This window comes from Neoarius graeffei, chromosome 4 (assembly GCF_027579695.1).
Source record: "Neoarius graeffei isolate fNeoGra1 chromosome 4, fNeoGra1.pri, whole genome shotgun sequence".
Taxonomy (NCBI): Eukaryota; Metazoa; Chordata; class Actinopteri; order Siluriformes; family Ariidae; genus Neoarius; species Neoarius graeffei.
The window spans coordinates 40,717,964-40,740,624 of NC_083572.1; the positions used below are offsets into that span (position 1 = coordinate 40,717,964).

Sequence of the window (22,661 nt, forward strand, 5' to 3'; positions counted from 1 at the left end):
AGGGCTTTGAACCAGAATTTTTTTCCTATTGGTTCGTTCCGAACAGAAACGGAATTTTAACATTTCCGGTTTTGGGTTCCACCATTAAATAGACGTTCCCGAACCGGTTAGAACAAAAAAATTTCATTCCCGGAACGGTTAATTACGTTCCCTGTCAGCTGTTTAACAAATGGCTATAAAATTATGTCTCTGTCTCATCCAGCTTAAGCCAAATGTAGGCTAATTCTATTACAACCTTCATTAAATAAGACAAGAAATAATTCAAAACAATTATTATTTCAAATGTTGGCGATTTGGATTCTCAGTATGTCTTCCCATCTACACAAACAGAAAAAGTGCCAAAAATGAAAGAGAATTCGTTTAGTGTGTTACCAAAGGCTAGTCAGGCCCTATAGAGGCTACCGCATGACGTCACCGCGCCGCGAGATTTTGTTAGGCGCCATATTGGAAGACCAAGTACACATCTATGCAAGTACATACATACATAAAACAAACTACACCTGAAATGTAGCCAGGGCCGGTTCTGCCCTAATCTGGACCCGGGTACAACATCGCGCAACCCCCCCCCCCCCCAAAAAAAAAAACACCAGTCTAAATCAGGACAAACATCACATAACTATAACTATAAACATTTTATATCAACTATTTTAACTAAATGGGCTATAATAAATAAGCCTGCAGGCAGCCACGGCGGGCTGCCTCAGAAAAGGAACCATTCAATGACACAACTGAAAGCCTGCAGCCACAGCGGGCTGCCTCAGAAAAGTAACCATTTGTCCTACCTTAAAACTCGTTTTGCATTTTCTGCCTCCTTTTTTGTATTTTCGACCCTCCGTTTATTTTCTTTCCTTTTCTGAAAACCCGATTTGTGTCCAGACATTTTGTTCTGCTACCAACGAACTAACTCGTCAGGTCTCGTCTCTCGAGCCCGCGATGATTCCCGTGGGAAGGGCAACAACTGATACATTTTTACAAACAGCCAATAGGGAGGTTGCAACGTTCAGGCTCTTCTTTGCTCAGACACTCAGTAATGCACTTACTCACTTATTATCACATGGAGAAGTGATAGTAGTCCACCTTCCCGCTCTCTCCATTCGGTCAGCGAACGTCACACAGGAAGTGAACCCCAGCGGGTCATAGAAACTTGCGCAGGAGAAGAATGACTTTTTTTATTTGTAGGCTACGGAAACTTTGAGGAACGAAATAAAAACCGGTATTAACCGGTTACCATTATTTTTAATAAGCGTTTCTGTTCCGGAACATAAAAAATAATAAAGTTTCTGGTTTCGTTTCTGTTCCATGTGAAATAGAAAAAGTTCCCGGTTTTCGTTCCTTGAACCGGTTCAAAGCCCTGGTTTTAAGTTTAGGTTTTTGAAGCTTTGGGTTCAGGGTTTGAGTTTAGGGTTTTAGATCTCTCCTCGAGTGTATGGCAATAAAGCAAAAATCCTGACCAGCGTCAGCATGCCAGAAGAGGCACATACACACATTATGGATTATAATGTAATTTTTGGAAAAGAATATTCAAAGAACCGGTAACAAAAAAAAAAAAAGACAGGTGGTTGTTTAACCTGTTAAAAAAGGAATGGATATAAATACACAACAGTTTAAAATATCAAAGCCATAGCAAAAAAAAATTTTTTTTTTTGGTTGTATCTAATTCTTGCATAGTTTGTTTTTTCATGCTTTACTTGTGGATAATTGCAGCAAGTATGATGCCCCTCATCACAGCTTTAAAACATCCTCATCTGAGTTCTGACATGGAGCATGGAAAAACAGCATTAAAAGCCACATTTTTTGGGAGCCACTTAAAAGCGGCATTGTATCAGAGGCACTATACTGCGTGGCTACATTATTTAATCTGCGATGAGAGAACCCTGCAGCCTGCTAACAAAACGCCAAAGCCTAGAATGCTTTGCACATAAACAACGAATTAGTCGTTGTTATGTTTAGATTTTCAGACAGCATTAGGCTGTCGTAAATACAATTTGAAAAATGATTGCATGAGAAAGACGTTTTGTGTGTGTGAAAAAAATATTGAAGTGAAATCATGTGTTTTCCGAAGTGTTACAGGTGCTGTAAGACGACAAGCATGAAGGCTCGTCATTTCATGCGCGTCCTGGAGCAGTGCTGTAATAAACAGAGAGGAAAAAAACCACACACTAACGCAGACAAGCTTTCAGATGAAATGCTACGGGATTCCTCATTGGAAAAGGACTATGGAATCAGAGAATCCGATTCTGAGACAGAGACATTTGGATGTGTGCGCGGATGATGACTTCATCAGACAGACAGACGTGTAGTGTGTGTTAAGTAGCTGTTCTTTACAGGGCATGTCTCACAGTGAGCGTATCAAAGCTCCATGCTGCTGATTGATGTCTGCTTACAGAAGACTGACAGCTGCTCTGGTGGCACAGTCATGCTCGTGCGGATCTGACACACACCTCTCCTCCCATCTTTATCTCTCCCTCTCTCTCTCAATAGCACTATCTATTCCATCTTAATCCTCTCCCCTCCTGGGCTTCCTTTGAGCCACCATACGCTGGTGGCTGAGTGTCATTTGTTCGTCAGGGCCAAAGGGCTTTGCAAAATTAACAGGCTGCTCAAGGCAGACAAAGTGTGCGAGTGTGTGATTGAATTGTCAGTACGTCTCCGCAGCGCTTAATCGCTCTCATCTCTCCACACACACACACACACACACACACACGAGTCAATGACCCATGCATCACAGCTTTAAATGTGTCAGATAAACCCATTGATTTTAAATGCCAGAGGCAGGAACTAGAGAGAGAGAGAGAGAGAGAGAGAAAGTAGCAGACTGACAGTGGAATCGAGAGTAGGCAGTTTGGGTTGGTGTGTATGCCTCACTGACTAAAATACCCAAATGAATCATGGTGCATGTCAGTTGCAAAATGACTCTGCAATTTAACATCACAGCTACAGTGGCAAACGTTATTCTGCGACTCATCATCGAGTTAAGTAATTCAGACTGACCACAAGATCCAAAGAACTACAATCTTAGTACTAGAGCCAATAAATTACACTGTCATTAGTGATTTAGTTACAAATCCCCCAAATCCCACACTCCGACATGGGTTTCTGGCAAAGTGATGCCACCTGCTGGTTCATTCTGACAACTGATGGCTGAATAAAGCTTCAGTAAAACCGCAAACTCTTGTCTTTCCAATTCAGAAGAGATAAAAGTACAGAATTCTTCAAATTGATGAGAAAGTGTAGTATTGCTGTCTTGTGGTTAAAAGAGGAAAACCGAACTACGGTCCATTTAAACCAGACGCCCTTTCGTTTGAGACAAGGTCAACTGCGAGATACTGCTCACTTGCGTATCCCCCCGCTCTCGCTTATATCAGAATGCAAGCAATCGAAGGAATAGGACACTTATTATGAATGTTGACTTCAACAAATAATTAACCCTGAAACAAGCAAGTAAAAGGCAGTGTTCTTCCCAGGGATTTCAAACAGCATCCTGGTAAACTGTCATTTTGAAATAGCATTTTGGTTCTTGAAATCGTGTCAAAATCCACCCTATATGTTTCACAAATACATTCAGTCGGTAAACAGGAAGTCGATGTGCGACAGACCTGAAAACGGTATACATGGTATAGAACCCCAAGCTGAAGCTCGGTACCAAATATCAAGCAGTTGTGATTTGTAGTTGCTGAGAAAAACGTTATGAAAATTTTGTAAATCCACACGATGTGTTTCATAAATACATTCAGTCGATAAACAGGAAGTCGATGTGCGACAGACCTGAAAATGGTGGACACGGTACAGAACCCCAAGCTGAAGTTTGGTACCAAGTGGCTATGATTTGTGGTTGCTGAGAAAAAAGGTGTTTCGGATGGACGGAGATACGGACAGATGGAGGTAAACCAGTATAACACCCCCCCAGAGCGGGTTTATATATATATATATATATATATATATATATATATATATATATATATATATATATAAATAAATAAAGCTACTTTTCACTATATCGGTGTCAGAATTTTTTCTGCATGTGCACACACAGAGGTTGGTGTGCTAAAAACTAGACACAGTGGTGCGAGGATATGAAGTTTATCTTAGTGGTGAACATATTCATACATCTGTGACATTTTTCAACATGAGAAGATAAACTTCATATCTTCACACCACTGTGTAACGTTCTTTATATTACATGGACACATCCACAAAAAAAAGAAAAAAAACAAACGTAAGTTAATCAAAAGAATTTTAATTTTGAACCAGTTCGCTATAGACAATGTGCTAGTCAGAAGACGACACTGGGAGTGACATCATCAGAGTGAAATATCGGGAATTATTATACATACAGGACACTTTTACGATGGAATAAAAACATGTATTCTAGTCCCTTCTCGCGGGTTCCATTCATTTGGTTTGACAGCATGCAATATTGTTAGCATATCGCTTGTCCTACGTGTATTACGTCACTCTATCCAATGGAGAACGAGCACTGAATATGGTTTACGATATTCAATGAGAAAGTTTTCTGCTGCGCATGCACAAAAGCATTTCTTTGTTCACCGAGAAACAGAAGGACGTGTTGAACACCCGGAAGGCTACCAAAGCTTCATTAGATAGATATTCTTCACGCATATTTACAAGAGGAAAAACACACCAATGGACATCGAAAAACTGGAAAAGACACACGGAGACGTAAAACTTCTAAGCTAGTGAGTGACTGAAAATTTGTAAACAAACATGGCTGCCAGGTTTGCTTCATTAAATACGGAAGATTTTGAGAAAATTTTGAAAGAGAAAGACACGTTGAACACCCAAAAAGAATGTGTAATAATAATAATAATAATAATAATAATATTGGCTGGCTTTCCTCATGGTATATCAGATATGTTCCATTCACAGCTAGCATGATATTGAACTTGTCTTCGACTTGTTCAATATCATGCTAGCTGAATGGAATACATCTGATATACCACGTAAAAAAAAACAGCCAATATTATTGAAATAGGGCGGCACGGTGGTGTAGTGGTTAGCGCTGTCGCCTCACAGCAAGAAGGTCTGGGTTCGAGCCCCGTGGCCAGCGAGGGCCTTTCTGTGCGGAGTTTGCATGTTCTCCCTGTGTCCGCGTGGGTTTCCTCCGGGTGCTCCGGTTTCCCCCACAGTCCAAAGACATGCAGGTTAGGTCGCCTTTCGCCCGTAGTCAGCTGGGATAGGCTCCAGCTTGCCTGCGACCCTGTAGAAGGATAAAGCGGCTAGAGATAATGAGATGAGATTATTGAAATATGTCACTCAGATCCACAATGTATTATTTTGCATGAAAAATACGAGTTTTTCAACACGAGAAGATAAACTTCATATCTTCAAGCCAACGTGTGATTTCCTTTTTATTATAGTGACACATTCACAAACAAAAAGTACCCAAATTTATCAAAACAATTCATCCATTTCCTCATGAGTTACATACAGAGATTTGTGTCACGGTTTTGGATCACCATGTCCTACATGTAGCTCATATGAAGAATACGAGTGATGTATTTCCCGGTAAAACACTCGTATCCATAACATGGTGATATTTCAACTCAAGACTAACTTCAAATGGAGTGCAAAGGAACACACTTTTTTACGTATACCGGTATTGAGCCACAAAAAAAAAAAAAAAGGTATGCATTTCTGGAATACCTTCATCAACTGCATTTTCTTGTTATAAACAGGGATGTGATTTGGGGCTGGTGAAATTATCTGAAAATTTTAGCCGGGGGTCTGGGGGCCGCAGGCCCCCAGCTGGTCCAGGGCAGCGCCCTGGTGGGGGGACAAGGGGGGGGGAGGGGGCGAAGCCCCCCGAAGCTCCTGGGTTCTGGGGTTTTCTGACTTAAAAATTGTACTAAAATGGCAAGCAAACACACAAGAAAAAACTTGTCATGATTAACAAATTCAAGCCAATTTAATGGTCAACATGCAACTCTGAGCCCCTATAGTAAATTCAATGATTCTTAACTGACAAAAACCCAAAACATGAAATCTAAAAATGTCATTCTAAATTAAATCATCTGCATTAGAATAAATAGAAAATTGTATAAGGAAAAACAAAATTTATACTTTCAATTACTGTAGAAGTTGAACATACCTAAATGTGCCTTTTCAAACAAACATGATGCAACATAAGAATTCATCCACCATTATTTATTAAACTCTATTGCTCCTGGTAGTCTCCCGGTTTGCTTCTTATGTATGGCAACTTCTAATATTCAAGTTACTGCACACCCCGTTTAGACAGGGTAACAGGATTGACACAAAAAAATTAGTCATGCATAGACTACTTACCAAAACTGAAATTTTTAAGTAAATATTCTCAGATTCAGTTCATTCTGCCATCCATATAAAAGGTGAGAATATGTAGATCCTTGGCAACAAATAATTTCAATAATAGCTTTTGGGAGCATTTATTTTTGTTATGTGATTAATCACGGTAACAGAACTGACACAAACCTCTGGGACAGGTACAAAAATGAACAAAACATCGAAAAAATCTCTTTTCTTAATGGCATTTTCAATTTGTGACATCATATGTTCATTGTGGTTTCCACAGTCTTGTCGTTGAACATGAAAAAGTTTCAATTCCACCTTTGTCTAACATTAAGAATTATGTCTGAAAAAAAGGCTCCTTTCAGTGGGACAGCCATTTTTGCTCATTTTCGACCCTAAAATTTGCTACAAAATGCACATTTATGAACCAAAGTAGTCAAATTTTGAAATGCAAGGTAGAACTGATAATGTTTTATCATATGAGACCATAAAAAGGTTTTAGAAATCTCAAAATGTAAACAAAACACGTCCGGACAAAAAAAAAATACGTTTTCTGTGAAATTGACTCATATACAGAACTGTACAGTGTTCACTCACTTGAGGATTTTCATATGCAAGAATAAAAATCACTTTTTCACTAAACAACATTCACAAAAAATGTGTTTGCTATTAATTGGGATCCACTGTTTTTATCATTTCAACCGCGCATCAGACCCTCAGCCAACTGAAAACGTCTTTCATGCACTTTTCTCCCTCATGAGAATTTTGAAAAGTTGGCAAGTATGTATTATTTGCACTAACATTTTAATATTGAATAAACAAATCAAAATTGTGTATAATCACCTTACATCCACGCTGTGGGAAAAGTTTTGAGCGAAAATTAAAACTAACTTCGAGTGAAAAAGGTGAAATAATCTGTGATGAAGTTGGCAGAGACTCTGAGGTAAAGTGAGAGGAGGCGGAAGGGGTCAAGCATCACTGCCACCTCACAGACTCACTTTCCCGGGTTAAACTCCCACCACTCCCCCGCTCTCTAGCTTTTGCTTTGTTTTCACTGAGTAACCATTTTGATTTGTAAACTAGAGCCGTGATTTAAACTGCTGTTTCTTCGGACGTGACTAAAACAAACTGAAATAAAAACCGCCCCTTCTTTTCAGGTTTAGCCTCCGATGCTAACCTTTTCACCACAGCTTTCATAGCGTGCGCATGCGCATCCAGGAAGCAACAGATGAAGCGAGGCCCCGTTGCCATGGCAACCTTCGTCACCCCACGAAAACATACCCAACTGTCGCACGTGCAGTGACACCATCACCACTCACAGGTTTATTATGGGGAAAGAAATGAGCTGGGTTGTTTTTTTCTTCTTCCCCATGTTTATTTACTTTACACACACACACACACACACACACACACACACACACACACACCAAACTGATGATCAGGTGCATCTTTACGCTCGATCACGGAGGCTGCCATCTTTCAATTCTTTGTTTGAAGCGAGCTTACGTACAGCTATCTAACAAGCGCGTTCATTGGTTGCTACAGAGCGATGGGCCAATCACGTACCTCGTTTCATCTCAATGACAGAATTACTGAAAGTTGGAACGAATAGGATATGAATGCGGATTTTTGAGCGAAAAATCAGAAAAAAATTTTTCTTCAGGCGGCACGGTGGTGTAGTGGTTAGCGCTGTCACCTCACAGGAAGAGGGTCCGGGTTCGAGCCCCGTGGCCGGCGAGGGCCTTTCTGTGTGGAGTTTGCATGTTCTCCCCGTGGGTTTCCTCCGGGTGCTCCGGTTTCCCCCACAGTCCAAAGACATGCAGGTTAGGTTAACTGGTGACTCTAAATTGACCGTAGGTGTGAATGTGAGTGTGAATGGTTGTCTGTGTCTATGTGTCAGCCCTGTGATGACCTGGCGACTTGTCCAGGGTGTACCCTGCCTTTCGCCCGTAGTCAGCTGGGATAGGCTCCAGCTTGCCTGCAACCCTGTAGAACAGGATAAAGCGGCTAGAGAAAATGAGATGAGATGAATTTTTCTTCAAATTTTGAGGTGAAAAAAGCGGAATTCTGCGAATTCGCAGAAAAATCACATCCCTGTATAGATTAAAAATTCTTCTTTGCCAAAGCATGACAGAATTTGCAACAGACACTTCATACAAACAGTCTCACAACCTGACATGACAAGGCACTGACTGCAGCAAAGAAAATGACTTTGGAGTGGATAGCATGGACAGCGCTGCTGAATGCTTTCTATGATCTTCTTAAATTAAATATCAGCCTGCTTAGATTTGGTGTGCCTCTAAACATCCATAGAGAAACAAGATCCCCATCATGCTGATTTTCTTGATATTAGCAAACTTGCCTGACGTTCGTTATTAAAGTCAAGTTTCATACACGTTTCTTCCTACACTAATCACTTCACAGACTAACAGGAGCCTGTGAGTTTGACATTGCCTTTTGTACGATGTACTTTAAGATATTAAACCAGTATTGATCTTGTTCTCCAGTGTCTTGCAAAAGTATTCATCCCTCTTTGTGTTTGTCCTGTTTTGTCGCATTACAAGCTGGAATTAAAATGGATTTTTGGAGGGTTAGCACCATTTGATTTACACAACATGCCGACCACTTTAAAGGTGCAAAAAATTTTATTGTGACAAAACAATAAGGTGAAAAAACAGGAATCTGGAGTGTGCATAGGTATTCACCCCCCCAGAGAAGTCAATACTTTATAGAGCCACCTTTTGCTGCAATTACAGCTGCAAGTCTCTTGGGGTATGTCTCTTTTAGCTTAGCACATCTAGCCACTGGGATTTTTGCCCATTCCTCAAGGCAGAACTGCTCCAATACCTTCAGGTTAGATGGGTTGCATTGGTGGACAGCAATCTTCAAGTTATGCTACAGATTCTCAATTGGATTGAGGTCTGGGCTTTGACTAGGCCATTCCATGAAATTTAAATGTTTCCCTTTAAACCACTCCAGTGTAGCTTTAGCAGTATGTTTAGGGTCATTGTCCTGCTGGAACGTGAACCTTCGGCTACATCCATATGACACCGGCAACGAGATTTTATTAAAAAAAATATTGCGTCTACATGGGCAACGGATCAGTAAAATATCAGGTACATATGGCAACGCAACGCTTGCTGAAAACGATGCAATACACATGCCACACCTCTACGTGCGCTGTAAGACGGTCCCATCGGAGACACCAGAACAATAGAAGTAGGACGCATGCGCATAAACCCCTTCTTCTACCCGGCATGAAGCACTCACAGGAACAAGCACACAACAAGAAGAAGATGGCTGCGACTACGCGAGGAAATCGTGCCTTCTGTGTGTACAAATTAGCTTTATTAGTGTGCATAGTTTTATATAACTTAATTTTCTTATTGTGTGTGAACATTTTGAAAAGCATTTTTATATAATTTATATAACTTTTTATATTGTGTGTGAACATTTTGAAAAGCAGTCTTACCCAATAAAAAAAAAAGAAATTCAAGAAATGGTTCAGTTACTTGTTTATTTAAAAGAAAAGCTGTATACAAAAGTGAATGCAATGCAGTGGTTCATACAAAACAGCGAGAGTGCTGCTTGTTCTAGTCATGTGGTTGTGACGTCATCGTAAACAAATCCGTTCTACTCATCCAGACGACTTCGCAATGGCGCCGTTGCCAGATTTTTCCACTCTGGAACCCGTTCTCAAAAAATATCGTTTTGGGGCACCCAAAACGCCGGTGCCGTGTGGACGCCAGGCCGAAACGATAAACAATTTTATCAGGTTCACCTGAATCCGTTGCCGTGTGGACAGCCTCTTCGTCTCGGTCTCAAACCTCTGGCCGACTCAAACAGGTTTTCCTCCAGAATTGCCCTGTATTTAGTGCCATCCATCTTTCCTTCCATCCTGACCAGCTTTCCTGTCCCTGCAGATGAAAAATATCCCAACAGCATGATGCTGCCACCACCATGCTTCACTGTAGGAATGGTGTTCTCAGGGTGTTGGGTTTGCACCACACATGGCATTTCCCAAGATGGCCAAAAAGATCAATTTTAGTCTCATTTGACCAGAGAATCTTCTTCCATGTGTTTGGAGAGTCTGCTACATGCTGTTGGGCAAACTCCAAACATGCTTTCTTAAGCAATTACTTTTTTCTGGCCACTCTCCCATAAAGCCCCACTCTGTGGAGTGTACGGCTTAAAGGTCATAAGCAACAGTCGTAGGTGAAATATAGAATATCAACTTTATTGTCTAGAAGAATGACCCAAAAAAAAAATCCCTCAGGATTCTTGACTTGTCAATTGCAAGCAAAAGTAAAAATGTTTACCTCCAATCTTCTTTTTGCTTGAGCGTTGCTGCTCCGTTTCTTCTTTGACTGCTTGCTTTTGTTTCAGGTGCACAATCCACTCTCTCTGCCTCGTCTCCTCTTTCAGGAAAAGCCAACCCTCTCGCTCCGCCTCTTCTCCTTTTTCGGAAAAAGCCAACCCTCTCGCTCCGCCTCTTCTTTTTCGGAAAAAGCCAATCCTCTCGTTCCGCCTCTTCTGGAAAAAGCCAATCCACTCTCTCTGCCTCTTCTCCTCTCTCGGAAAAAGGTAAAAATTTCTTCCTGAACTGGTCCCGTTGTTACAGTTCACTGCACAACAGTAAGGCATGTTTTTTTTTTTTAAATTCCCAAACGCACGTCTGCACTCAAGCCGAACGGCAATGAAAATACACGGAAGTGGACTCAACTCAAGGGGTTTGTTTGTCTTAAATGACGTCACGTGCCGAGTGGTCACGAAAATAGCCGAACAGAAATTGAGCCACGATCCGCACTAACTTTTTTTTAATTATTACTCATTAACAATACTTCTTGGGACCAGAAGAAAATTACAGAGGATTTTTTAACATATAAAGTTTCAAATGTGCATAAAATTAAAACCATTGCCTATGAGCTTTAAAGTGGTCCTATGGACAGATACTCCCATCTCCGCTGTGGATCTTTGCAGCTCCTTCAGTGTTATCTTTGGTGTCTTTGTTGAATCTCTGATTAATGCCCTCCTTGCCCAGTCTGTAAGTTTTGGTGGGCGGCCTTCTCTTGTCAGGTTTGTATTGGTACCATATTCTTTCCATTTTGCTATAATGGATTTAATGGTGCTCCCTGGGATATTCAAAGTTTGGGATATTTTTTATGACCCAACCCTGATCTATACTTCTCCACAACTTTGTCTCTGACCTGTTTGGAGGCTCCTTGGTTTTCATGTTGCTTGCTTAGTAGTGTTGCAGAGTCAGAGTCCTTCCAGAACAGGTTGATTTATACAGACATCATGTGACCGATCATGTGACACTTTGATTACACACAGGTGGATCTTAATCAACTAATTATGTGACTTATGAAGTGAATTGGTTGGACCAGCTCTTATTTAGGGGTTTCATCCGAAAGGGGGTGAATACCTATGCACACTCCAGATTTCTGTTTTTTCATCTTAATTATTGTTTGTCACACAATAAAACAATTTGCACCTTTAAAGCAGTCGGCATGTTGTGTAAATCAAATGGTGCTCACCCTCCAAAAATCAATTTTAATTCCAGCTTGTAATGCGACAAAACAGGACAAATACCAAGGGGGATGAATACTTTTGCAAGACACTGTACATCATATGTGAATAATCATATTTCCAGAAATTGTTACAAAATGCAAATTTTGCGGCAAGAAAACTTGTGGCTGGTTTGCAGCAAACAAACAAACAAACAAAAAAACCTGCCACAAGTTTCCCAATGTTAGCCCCAGCAATATTTTAGTAAAATGCTGGCAATAATGAGAAGTTTGCGATTACTGGAGGCTGATTTGAAAATAAATTTCCATTGCAGATTTACTTAAAATAGAAGAGATTAAAAAAAAAGTTAAAAAAAACAGTTGCAAATAGTCTGTGTTTCCACCGAGTAAGGTTATGCAATTAAATCTGAGTTTTCTCCTCTCACAATAGCTCCGAGAGAGTGCTCTGCTTTCAGAAAGGTAGCATTTCCATTTGATCTTCATATCCGGTTATGTGACTTAAATGCGAAAAATCTGCTTCCATTTCAATTTTACAAAATACTGCTTTCTTGAATCATCCGAGAAACCACCTCATAAGAGTTAAAACTTTTCTGCAATACTTCAGACCTTTTTTTTTTTTTGGAAATTCACGGTTTCCATGGCACATTTTTTAAATTTGCGATTTCAACTTGCACATTAATCAGGTCAACGGATAAATACCTAGTGACTTATGGCCCTTTTCCACTACCCTTTTTCAGCTCACTTCAGCTCACTTCAGCCCGACACGGCTCGCGTTTCGACTACCAAAAACCAGCACGACTCAGCTCGCTTCAGCCCTGCTTAGCCCCTAAAACTCGCACCGTTTTGGAGTGGGGCTGAAGCGAGCCAAGCCGTGCCAAGTGAGGTTGGGGGCGTGAGCAGACACTCCCCTGTGCACTGATTGGTGAGGAGGAGTGTCCTCACATGCCCACACACGCCCCGCGAGCACGCTGGGATCTGTAAACACCGCAAACCCGGAAGAAGAATAATTACGAATTACGAGAATTTCTGAAGCCTTATGCGCCTCGCCTCATCTATACGCTCTTGCCAGTATCTGTCCGCGTTGTCGGTGACAACAAGCCACAGCACCAAGACCAGCAACACTAACGACTCCATGTCCTCCATGTTTATTGTTTACTATCCGGGTCGTGAGACTACCGCTTAAAAGCTCACTGAATCAGTGACATACAGAGTATCGTGGACGAGTTCGCGGAGCGCAAGGCTCGTCGTATGCCCTTCAAATAATGCGCGCAGTAGGCTATTGATGTTTTATTATGAGCCATGTACAGTATGTCGCCTAATGTTTTTTGTTTCTGAGTTACATGTTCGTTTGAAGGACTTAATGTACAAAATAACATTAGTTGCACCCCGTAGTGTTGAAATTGGTAAACACAGTGCATTCAGTGAGGTTTGCACCGCCCTCCTTTTATTTCTGACTCTTCCTGTCACCGTTGCAACCTCTGAGCGCTCATTCGTATGCCCTTCAAATAATGTGCGCAGTATAGGCTATTGATGTTTTATTATGAGCCATGTACAGTATCCTAATGTTTTTTGTTTCTGAGTTACATGTTCGTTTGAAGGACTTGATGTACTAAATAACATAGTTGCACCCGGTAGTGTTGAAATTGGTAAACACCGCAGTTGCGGACATTTTGTAGCCTAAAATGATGTTATGATAAGCTTTAATAAAGGGCCCGGTCATTTGCCCCGCCCCCGGCCCGGCTCTGACTTGTTCCGCCACTGTCACTGATGTCACTGTTTGCGCTGCTTAACGACATCACGTGACGTCCACCCACTTTCGCTAACTCCACCCAATGTGTCCACCCACTTCCAGCCAGCACGGTTCAGCGCGGTTGTAGTCGAAATGCAACTCCAACAGCCCCGCTCAGCTCGACTCAGCTCGACTCGGCACGGCACGGCTCAGCCGCGTTTGTAGTGGAAAAGCGGCATTAGGTGGTGTTTACATTAGACCGTATCCGTATCGTTTTCGTCGCGGATGCACTGTCCGTGCACATTAAAACGCCGGGAAACGACTCCACAGGTGGAACAGTTTGAATCCGCCAGGGCCCACGTATTCAACCCAGTACGTATCTGATCCGGTGCTGTGTAAACATTGAGGAACGAGGAAACGCAGTGCTGAGCTCTAGCTGACGTCGTCATTGGACAACGTCACTGTGACATCCACCTTCCTGATTCGCTGGCGTTGGTCATGCCACGTTGGTCATGTGACGCGACTGCTGAAAAATGGCGCAAACTTCACTTCCTGCTATTTGTCCCGAATCACTGCTCGTGCGCTTCACTCGCGCGCTGTGTGAGCTGCGCAGGGCCGGAGTGCGCACCCTCCAGAGGGCACTCGCTGTTCAGGGCGGAGTGATTTGGAGCGCAGGATGCCTGCGGAGCCGAGCGTATCCGTGTATTGGCGTTGCTGTGTGCACGCGAATCGTGTATTGGTGTTGCTGTGTGCACGCGAATCGCTTTAAAAACGTTAATCTGATGATCCGCTGATACGGTCTAATGTAAACACCACCTTATAGCTGAGCAAAAGCTATGGCCAAATGTTTGTCTTTAAGTGAGACTTTTCTCATGCTGTTTTGGAAAATAAAATACCGCATCAAGTATCTGACGTCCGATGATCAAGATTATGATCCATGACATAAGGTGATGATTTTGGTCATGTCACCCAGCCCTACTCGGAAGGTCCTGGGGTATTCGTATTAGTCTAAGTATTCATGATCTCACTGAAAATAAGCATTCTTTTAATGTATTCTTCTTTTAAAGTGACTCTAAATGTGTAATCTTCAACTTTTAAATGATCTATTATGAATAAAAAAAAAAAAAAGTTTGAGTTTTTGATCTCCAGTGTTAAAATGGACTAGGAACAGCTCCTCATTTCTGCCCTCATAAAGAATGCAAGAGCTTGGGTTACGTTGGGAGGAAGGCGGAAAAAGGTGGTTTCCTGCCTTATGTTTATGCGACATGCAAGTAGAGCTGAGCTTCAGTACTATAATTTGATGGAAATATAAATCATAATGTGGCATAACACTACTACTACTAATAATAATAATAATAACAACGTTTCTCAGTGCCGTAGATGAAAATACTTTTAATTTACAACAGCAAAATACATTCGCCGGCCACTTTATTAGAAACACCCACCCGTCCACCTGCTGGTTTATGCAGTTCTCTAATCAGCCAATCCGTCGACAGCGGCACGATGCATAAAATTATGCAGATACAAATCAAGAGCTTCACTTATTAATGTTCACTTTAAACATCAGAATGGGAAAAATTGTGTGACTCAAAGTGTGACTTTCACTGTGGCATGGGTGCTGGTTTAAGCCAGATGGACTGGTTTGAGTATTTCAGGAACAGCTGATCTCCTGGGGTTTTCACACACAACAGTCTAGAATTTACACAGAATGGTGCGAAAAACAAAAAACACTGAGTGAGCGACGGTTCTGTGGGTGGAAACAAACACCCTGTTGATAAGAGAGGTCAGAGGAAAATAGTCAGATTGGTTCGAGCTGCCAGGAAGGATATGGCAACTCTTTACAACCGTGGTGAGCTGAAAAGCATCTCAGCATGCAACAGCAGAAGACCACATTGGGTTCCAGTCCTGCCAGGCAAGAATCAAGAACAAGTTCCTATTAAAGTGGCCGGTGAGTGTACACTTCTTCTAGTTGGGGAAAATCTAATTCCGTCCGTCTGCTTATCTTCCTGTATGTTTAATGTCTGTACAAATTTTTCAATATAACCTGGGTGCGATTTGCTGGGGGGGATCATCCCCCCCCCCCGGTTTTTATCTCTGCTGAAAAAAAAAAAATCCTCGGGGACAACCCCGTCAATAAAACAAACAAACCAAAAAAAAAAGTTGACATGACGGGCATGTTGTGACACAGTTTTCTATGGTCTACATTGCACTCACTTTCAAAATGACCCGAAGTGGCAGCTTTGATGTTCACGAACGTCCCCAGCAAATAGATACATTGTAGATAATAACAATATCCAGAGTGTGAACGTGGATTTAGCGCCATGAATCACATCCTTACTGATGAGCGCAACAGAATCCACACTGACAGCCTTCTTTTCCTCGCTGTCAATGGGCCAGACGTGCGTTCCTTCCCTGCTGAGAAATTCGCAGAAATGTGGATTAAAGAAGGGCGAAACGCGGCGGATAGCGCATCGACGGGAAAGCAGAAAAGGCCACATGAACTGCGCCATCAGAGCAAACTGTTCATTTAGTATTCATGTATTTCAGTGATTTTCGAGTCACTGTCCATTTAATCCGGAGGGAGAGAAACATCACAGCAACGCGACAAGCAATGCGAACTTTGTTGTGTGTTAGCGTTCGTGTATTTAGTCAGAGAGATAGGAAGATGTGTTCATTTTCATTTAGTGTTATTCATTTGATATCATTGGATGTTATTGAGCTGTTAGCCTATTGTTACCTTAATTTTGTGACGTTTCATGATTTAAAAAAAAAAAAAAATCCCCCCTTCTGTTTTTTTGACAAATCGCACCCTGAATATAAGTATATGTAATGTGCTTCAAGGTGGACTGTTCCTTTAAAGCTTTCCCTCAGAGGATCAAACTCAGTAACCCTTGTGTGCTCAGGAAAGTCATTTTTACAATAGGAGTACATAATCTATGCAATCAGCCATCTAATTAACCACTTCAAGTCACCGAGTTTTTAATTAAAGGGGTACTTTAAAATGTTCACTCACCAGATTCACCATCAGAGTCTGGCTTCAGCTCCCTCCACCACGGCTGAAAATTGAGATGAACTTGCCTCATCTCTTCACCTTCATATAAATCCAACCTGTTAGGAATAAACACAAACAAAGTCTCAAACAAGATAGTGTCTGTGGAGGTGAAATATACAGTATAGAATAGATACCTAAAGAAGCACATTTATATCAAATTAGACACCACTGGTGAGGTCCAACTTCAATTCTACAATGATTTTACAGTAGTTGTGTTAAAGTGCATATCACGGGTAAATTCAGGAGCGAGATCAATGTAATTCTCCTATTTTATATTAAACTTTGGTCAAATATCTGTCACATTCTGCATTCTTTGCAATTTTTTTTTACCTTGCGCAATACCAGAAAAATTCAGTTGAAATCAAGCCATTTGAGGCGAATTGGTCCGACTCTGAAAAAACTTGGCATTTGGATTTCCCGGCAAACATTGATTTTCGTGACGTCGCGTGCGGGACGCCTCCCTCTGAATCCTACATCAGCGCTGGTTTGTTTATGAGAAAACGACCTGGTGGTTTTCTGCAAATTTCTTCAATGTTATCGCGTAATTTATTAAAATGGTTAACAGATGTATCGTAGGAGGGTGTAGCAACACCAATCATGATGGTATTAGTACTCGGCGTTTCCCAAAACACTGGACAATGAGAGAGAAATGGGAGCGCTTGGTCTACACAGGCTGTACACTGAAACCGTGCAAAGCTCTCGCAGCCTGCTGGCGCTTCCGCAGGTGACGTCACGAATCTGGCTCCAGACTCCCTTGGGATTTTTCTAGAGGAGTTTTATTTTTTTCTGCTGTAGACAGATGGCCTTGTGCAAAATTACCCTCCTGGATGAGTGTGTAAAGGGACATACTTTCATATAAAAAAAATGAAATTGGTCCAGAATATGCACTTTAAGCTGTTATTGTTTCCAAAAAAGTTGGGACGCTGTGTAAACTGTAAATAAAAACAGAATGCAATAATTTGAAAAATCATATATTTCATTGAAAATAGTACAAAGACAACATATCAAATGTTGAAACTGAGAAATTTTATTGTTTGAAATATATAGGCTCATTTTGAATTTGATGTCAGTAAACACACTTCCAAAAAAAAAAAAGTTGAGACAGGGGCATGTTTACCACTGTGTTGCATCACCTCTACTTTTAACAACACTCTGGAAACACTTGGGAACTGAGGGGACCCATTGCTGTAGTTCTGAAAGAGAAATCTTGGCCCATTCTTGCCCGATATATGAATATATGATTTAAAGCTAGACTGCCTTTCAGATTTTTCAAGTGTAGGTCACAAAAACAATTTTCCCCTGACACCCAATTATTTTTGTTTAGTGGACCGAAAGCTACTGAATTCAAATCACAGACTTCGAATTAGATTTTTTTTTTTTTAAACAGAACAATTAATGAATTTAGGGCCACGTGGCCCTAAATTCTCCGCTATTTTTTATTTTTTCTTGTTTCACCATGATGCAATACAAGATACTATGTCATGCATCACATGGTGGGCTTTCCCCGCTCGTGCAAGGGATTGTGGGAGACAAATTTGAAACAGGAGAGAAAAACAGAGGACGCGAGCGTGCGAATGAAACATGAAGGACCGACTACAGTAATGGAAAGCAAGAAGAAAAGACGTTATGTTGCGAAGGAAAGGAAACACAGGACCAAACTAATAAATATTGGCGGTCAGTGAGCACCTCGGTGTGATCAGCTGTTCGTTTAGCGACAGAATGATGTAACCGTCAGTGCACAGTCAAGGTAAACCTGTAGATGGCAGTAATGCAACACTGGATGCCAGCTGCCTTAAAACCCAAAAGAAGATGACAACAAAGGTAAACCTGCGCATGTGCACACGGAATTCCTCTGTCTGCTTGACTGTACAAAGTGAGCGATGTCATGCACATTATTTGCAAATGGAATCCTCTCAAATTAAAATAACTTCCCAGCTACAGAATGGCCTGGGTTTTGTTTTGATATTACAGAAATAAACATATAAATCACAATGACCAAATTTCAGAGGGAACTAAATTTCACTGATTTTATGAAATCGGAAGGCCGTCTAGTTTTAAGCTGCTCATGAGTTCGGTGTCTCCTTTGTTGTATTTTGCGTTTCATAAAGCATCAAATGGGAGACAGGTCTGGGCTGTAAGCAGGCCAGTTTAGCACCTAGACTCTCTTTTTATGTGCAGAATGTGGTTTGGCATTGTCTTGCTGAAATAAGCAAAACCTTCCCTGAAAAAGACATCATCTAGATGGCAGCATGTTGCTCCAAAACCTATATATATCATCTCATCTCATTATCTCTAGCCGCTTTATCCTGTTCTACAGGGTCGCAGGCAAGCTGGAGCCTATCCCAGCTGACTACGGGCGAAAGGCGGGGTACACCCTGGACAAGTCGCCAGGTCATCACAGGGCTGACACATAGACACAGACAACCATTCACACTCACATTCACACCTACGGTCAATTTAGAGGTCACCAGTTAACCTAACCTGCATATCTTTGGACTGTGGGGGAAACCGGAGCACCTGGAGGAAACCCACGCGGACACGGGGAGAACATGCAAACTCCGCACAGAAAGGCCCTCGCCAGCCACGGGGCTCGAACCCGGACCTTCTTGCTGTGAGGCAACAGCTCTAACCACTACACCACCGTGCCGCCCGGGTGTATATTTATGCAGAATATTTGATTTACTTCAGATCAAAATCATTTGCACGGATAATTTCACTTTTATGAATCGATTTTGAGGAACTGATTAGTTTTATTACATTTACAGCATTTAGCAGGCGCCCTTATCCAGAGTGCCTTGGAGAAGGGCCTTGAAGTATCTGAAAAACAAAACAAACCCTCACACACACACGCACCCTCATTGAGAAAACTGTATGAAAACCAGTCATTTTATTACTGCTCTTAATGAAAGAAAATGAAGAATAAAGAAAGCAAGCAAACACAAACCCATAAAGTAAGACAAATAAAACTAGTCATTCAGTTACGACCAAAGAAATGAAAACACAACATACGCAGGGGCTATAAACAAAAAGATTCCGTTCATGAATATTCTTACGAACAATACATATTATTAAAAAAAATGTTACCTGGTATAGAAGTGAGTCAAAATAACTTCCATTTCTGTCTTTATAACTTTTCCCTTCATTTTGTGTTCCTAGCTTGACCTTTTTGGGAGTTTTATTGGGGGGGTCACTAAATGCAAATGAGCTGCGTCGGAAATGCACTTTGCGCCGTATGGGTGATCAACATACACATGCGAGTATGAAGAAAATCGGAGTTTATGAAACTTTTGGCTGACACAAACATTCACACAACTTTACTAAAAGATTGTTACATGAGTATTCTTCATAGACTTCATATATGTTTTCAAGTTGTTGATTCACGGATAACCATCAAGGCATTCGTCTTACTCAGGCAGCTGCCAAGATCTGCAACCGGCTTCCGCTGAATCGGATCAGACCCATCATTGACAAGCTGTTGCATTCCAGTCAAAATGGAGTTCGTCCACAGCGTTCAACATAATCACATATTCTCGCTTTACACCGTATCGTTAAGGAGCTGCACAATCATGACAAAGAAGCAGCCACTGTATTTACTGACTTCAAGAAGGACTTCGACTCCATCGACGGAGAAAGGACGTTCGAGATTCTTGAAGCGTATGGCATACCTCCTACTATCATCAACGCTACCAGGACAATGTACATGGAGACTGCAGTGATGGTGCCAACCTTGGAGGGCAAAACTACACCGTTTACAATTAACTCTGGTGTTCTCCAGGGGGACCCTCTAGCTCCTTTTTTTTTTTCATCATTGTCCGCGACTACGCTCTGCGTCAATCTACAGTGGTGCTTGAAAGTTTGTGAACCCTTTAGAATTTTCTATATTTCTGCATAAATATGACCTAAAACATCATCAGATTTTCACACAAGTCCTAAAAGTAGATAAAGAGAACCCAGTTAAACAAATGAGACAAAAATATTATACTTGGTCATTTATTTATTGAAGAAAATTATCCAATATTACATATCTATGTGAACCTTTGCTTTCAGTATCTGGTGTGACCCCCTTGTGCAGCAATAACTGCAACTAAACATTTCTGGTAACTGTTGATCAGTCCTGCACACCGGCTTGGAGGAATTTTAGCCCGTTCCTCCGTACAGAACAGCTTCAACTCTGGGATGTTGGTGGGTTTCCTCACATGAACTGCTCGCTTCAGGTCCTTCCACAACATTTCCATTGGATTAAGGTCACGACTTTGACTTGGCCATTCCAAAACATTAACTTTATTCTTCTTTAACCATTCTTTGGTAGAACGACTTGTGTGCTTAGGGTCGTTGTCTGGCTGCATGACCCACCTTCTCTTGAGATTCAGTTCATGGACAGATGTCCTGACATTTTCCTTTAGAATTCACTGGTATAATTCAGAATTCATTGTTCCATCAATGATGGCAAGCCGTCCTGGCCCAGATGCAGCAAAACAGGCCCAAACCACGATACTACCACCACCATGTTTCACAGATGGGATAAGGTTCTTATGCTGGAATGCAGTGTTTTCCTTTCTCCAAACATAGTGCTTCTCATTTAAACCCAAAAGTTCTGTTTTGGTCTCATCCGTCCACAAAACATTGTTCCAATAGCCTTCTGGCTTGTCCACGTGATCTTTACCAAACTACAGATGAGCAGCAATGTTCTTTTTGGAGAGCAGTGGCTTTCTCCTTGCAACCCTGCCATGCACACCATTGTTGTTCAGTGTTCTCCTGATGGTGGACTCATGAACATATTAACATTAGCCAATGTGAGAGAGGTCTTCAGTTGCTTAAAAGTTACCCTGGGGTCCTTTGTGACCTTGCCGACTATTACATGCCTTGCTCTTGGAGTGATCTTTGTTGGTCGACCACTCCTGGGGAGGGTAACAATGGTCTTGAATTTCCTCCATTTGTACACAATCTGTCTGATTGTGGATTGGTGGAGTCCAAACTCTTTAGAGATGGTTTTGTAACCTTTTCCAGCCTGATGAGCATCAACAACGCTTTTTCTGAGGTCCTCAACATGGATCTCAAGTACAACAAATTAAGAATAAGAAAAAATTACTTACCACGTGCATAATGCATATCCTGGCCTGTCCACTTTCCTCACATAGTCCGATAAAAAGTCACCGTTTGCATCTTTCTCCTCCAGCCACGACCATTTGAACTTGTTCTTTACCTTTCCTTCTATGCTACGGATATCCACCGACCTGTCAACTTGTTTGTACGTTATTATCGCTTCGGTAAACACATTTCAATAGATAAGGCTCTTCAATTGTCTCGCTCAATAGAAAGGTACACAAAAGAAAGACCGCGTTTTCTAAAGCACGATATCGCGATAAAATCTCGTTCACATGACATGAGGTAAGCATAAGGTCTCGTACACACCAGCAAGCATTGCGAGACTACAAAAATGGCAGCGCCCTGTCGCCAAACGTAAACATTTCTCCATTCGGAAAACCGGAGATTTTCAAGGGTTTTGTCAAATATCCGGAATTCTGGGTAAATCCGGAAGACTTTCATCTATCAACATGTGTTGTGAAGATCAGACTTTGATAGATCCCTGTTCTTTAAATAAAACCGGGTGCCCACTCGCACCTGATTGTCATCCCATTGATTGAAAACACCTGACTCTAATTTCACCTTCAAATTAACTGCTAATCCTTGAGGTTCACATACTTTTGCCACTCACTGATATGTCATATTGGATCATTTTCCTCAATAAATAAATGACCAAGTATAATATTTTTGTCTCATTTGTTTAACTGGGTTCTCTTTATCTACTTTTAGGACTTGTGTGAAAATCTGATGATGTTTTAGGACATATTTATGCAGAAATATAGAAAATTCCAAAAGGGTTCACAAACTTTCAAGCACCACTGTACAGTCCTTGTCCCTTGTGCAGAGAAACGGAGGTTGCTGTAGTAAGACTCCAGAGGCACAGGGTTGCCGGTCAAACGTCTGGATACACCTACACGTTCATAGATTTTTCTGTATTCTGACTATTTTCTACATTGTAGAAGAATACTGAAGACATCAA

The 22,661-nt window shown here is 41.4% G+C and overlaps 1 protein-coding gene across 2 annotated transcripts in view; it reads right to left on the reverse strand.

Annotated features, from left to right (window-relative positions):
- Positions 1-22,661, reverse strand: part of shq1 (SHQ1, H/ACA ribonucleoprotein assembly factor) — a 184,408-nt gene that overhangs the window by 105,017 nt on the left and 56,730 nt on the right. For both annotated transcript variants that reach the window (XM_060919254.1, XM_060919253.1), the window contains exon 7: positions 16,559-16,653. In XM_060919254.1, coding sequence (XP_060775237.1) covers positions 16,559-16,653 — 95 coding nt within the window. The remainder of the gene's footprint in view (positions 1-16,558; positions 16,654-22,661) is intronic.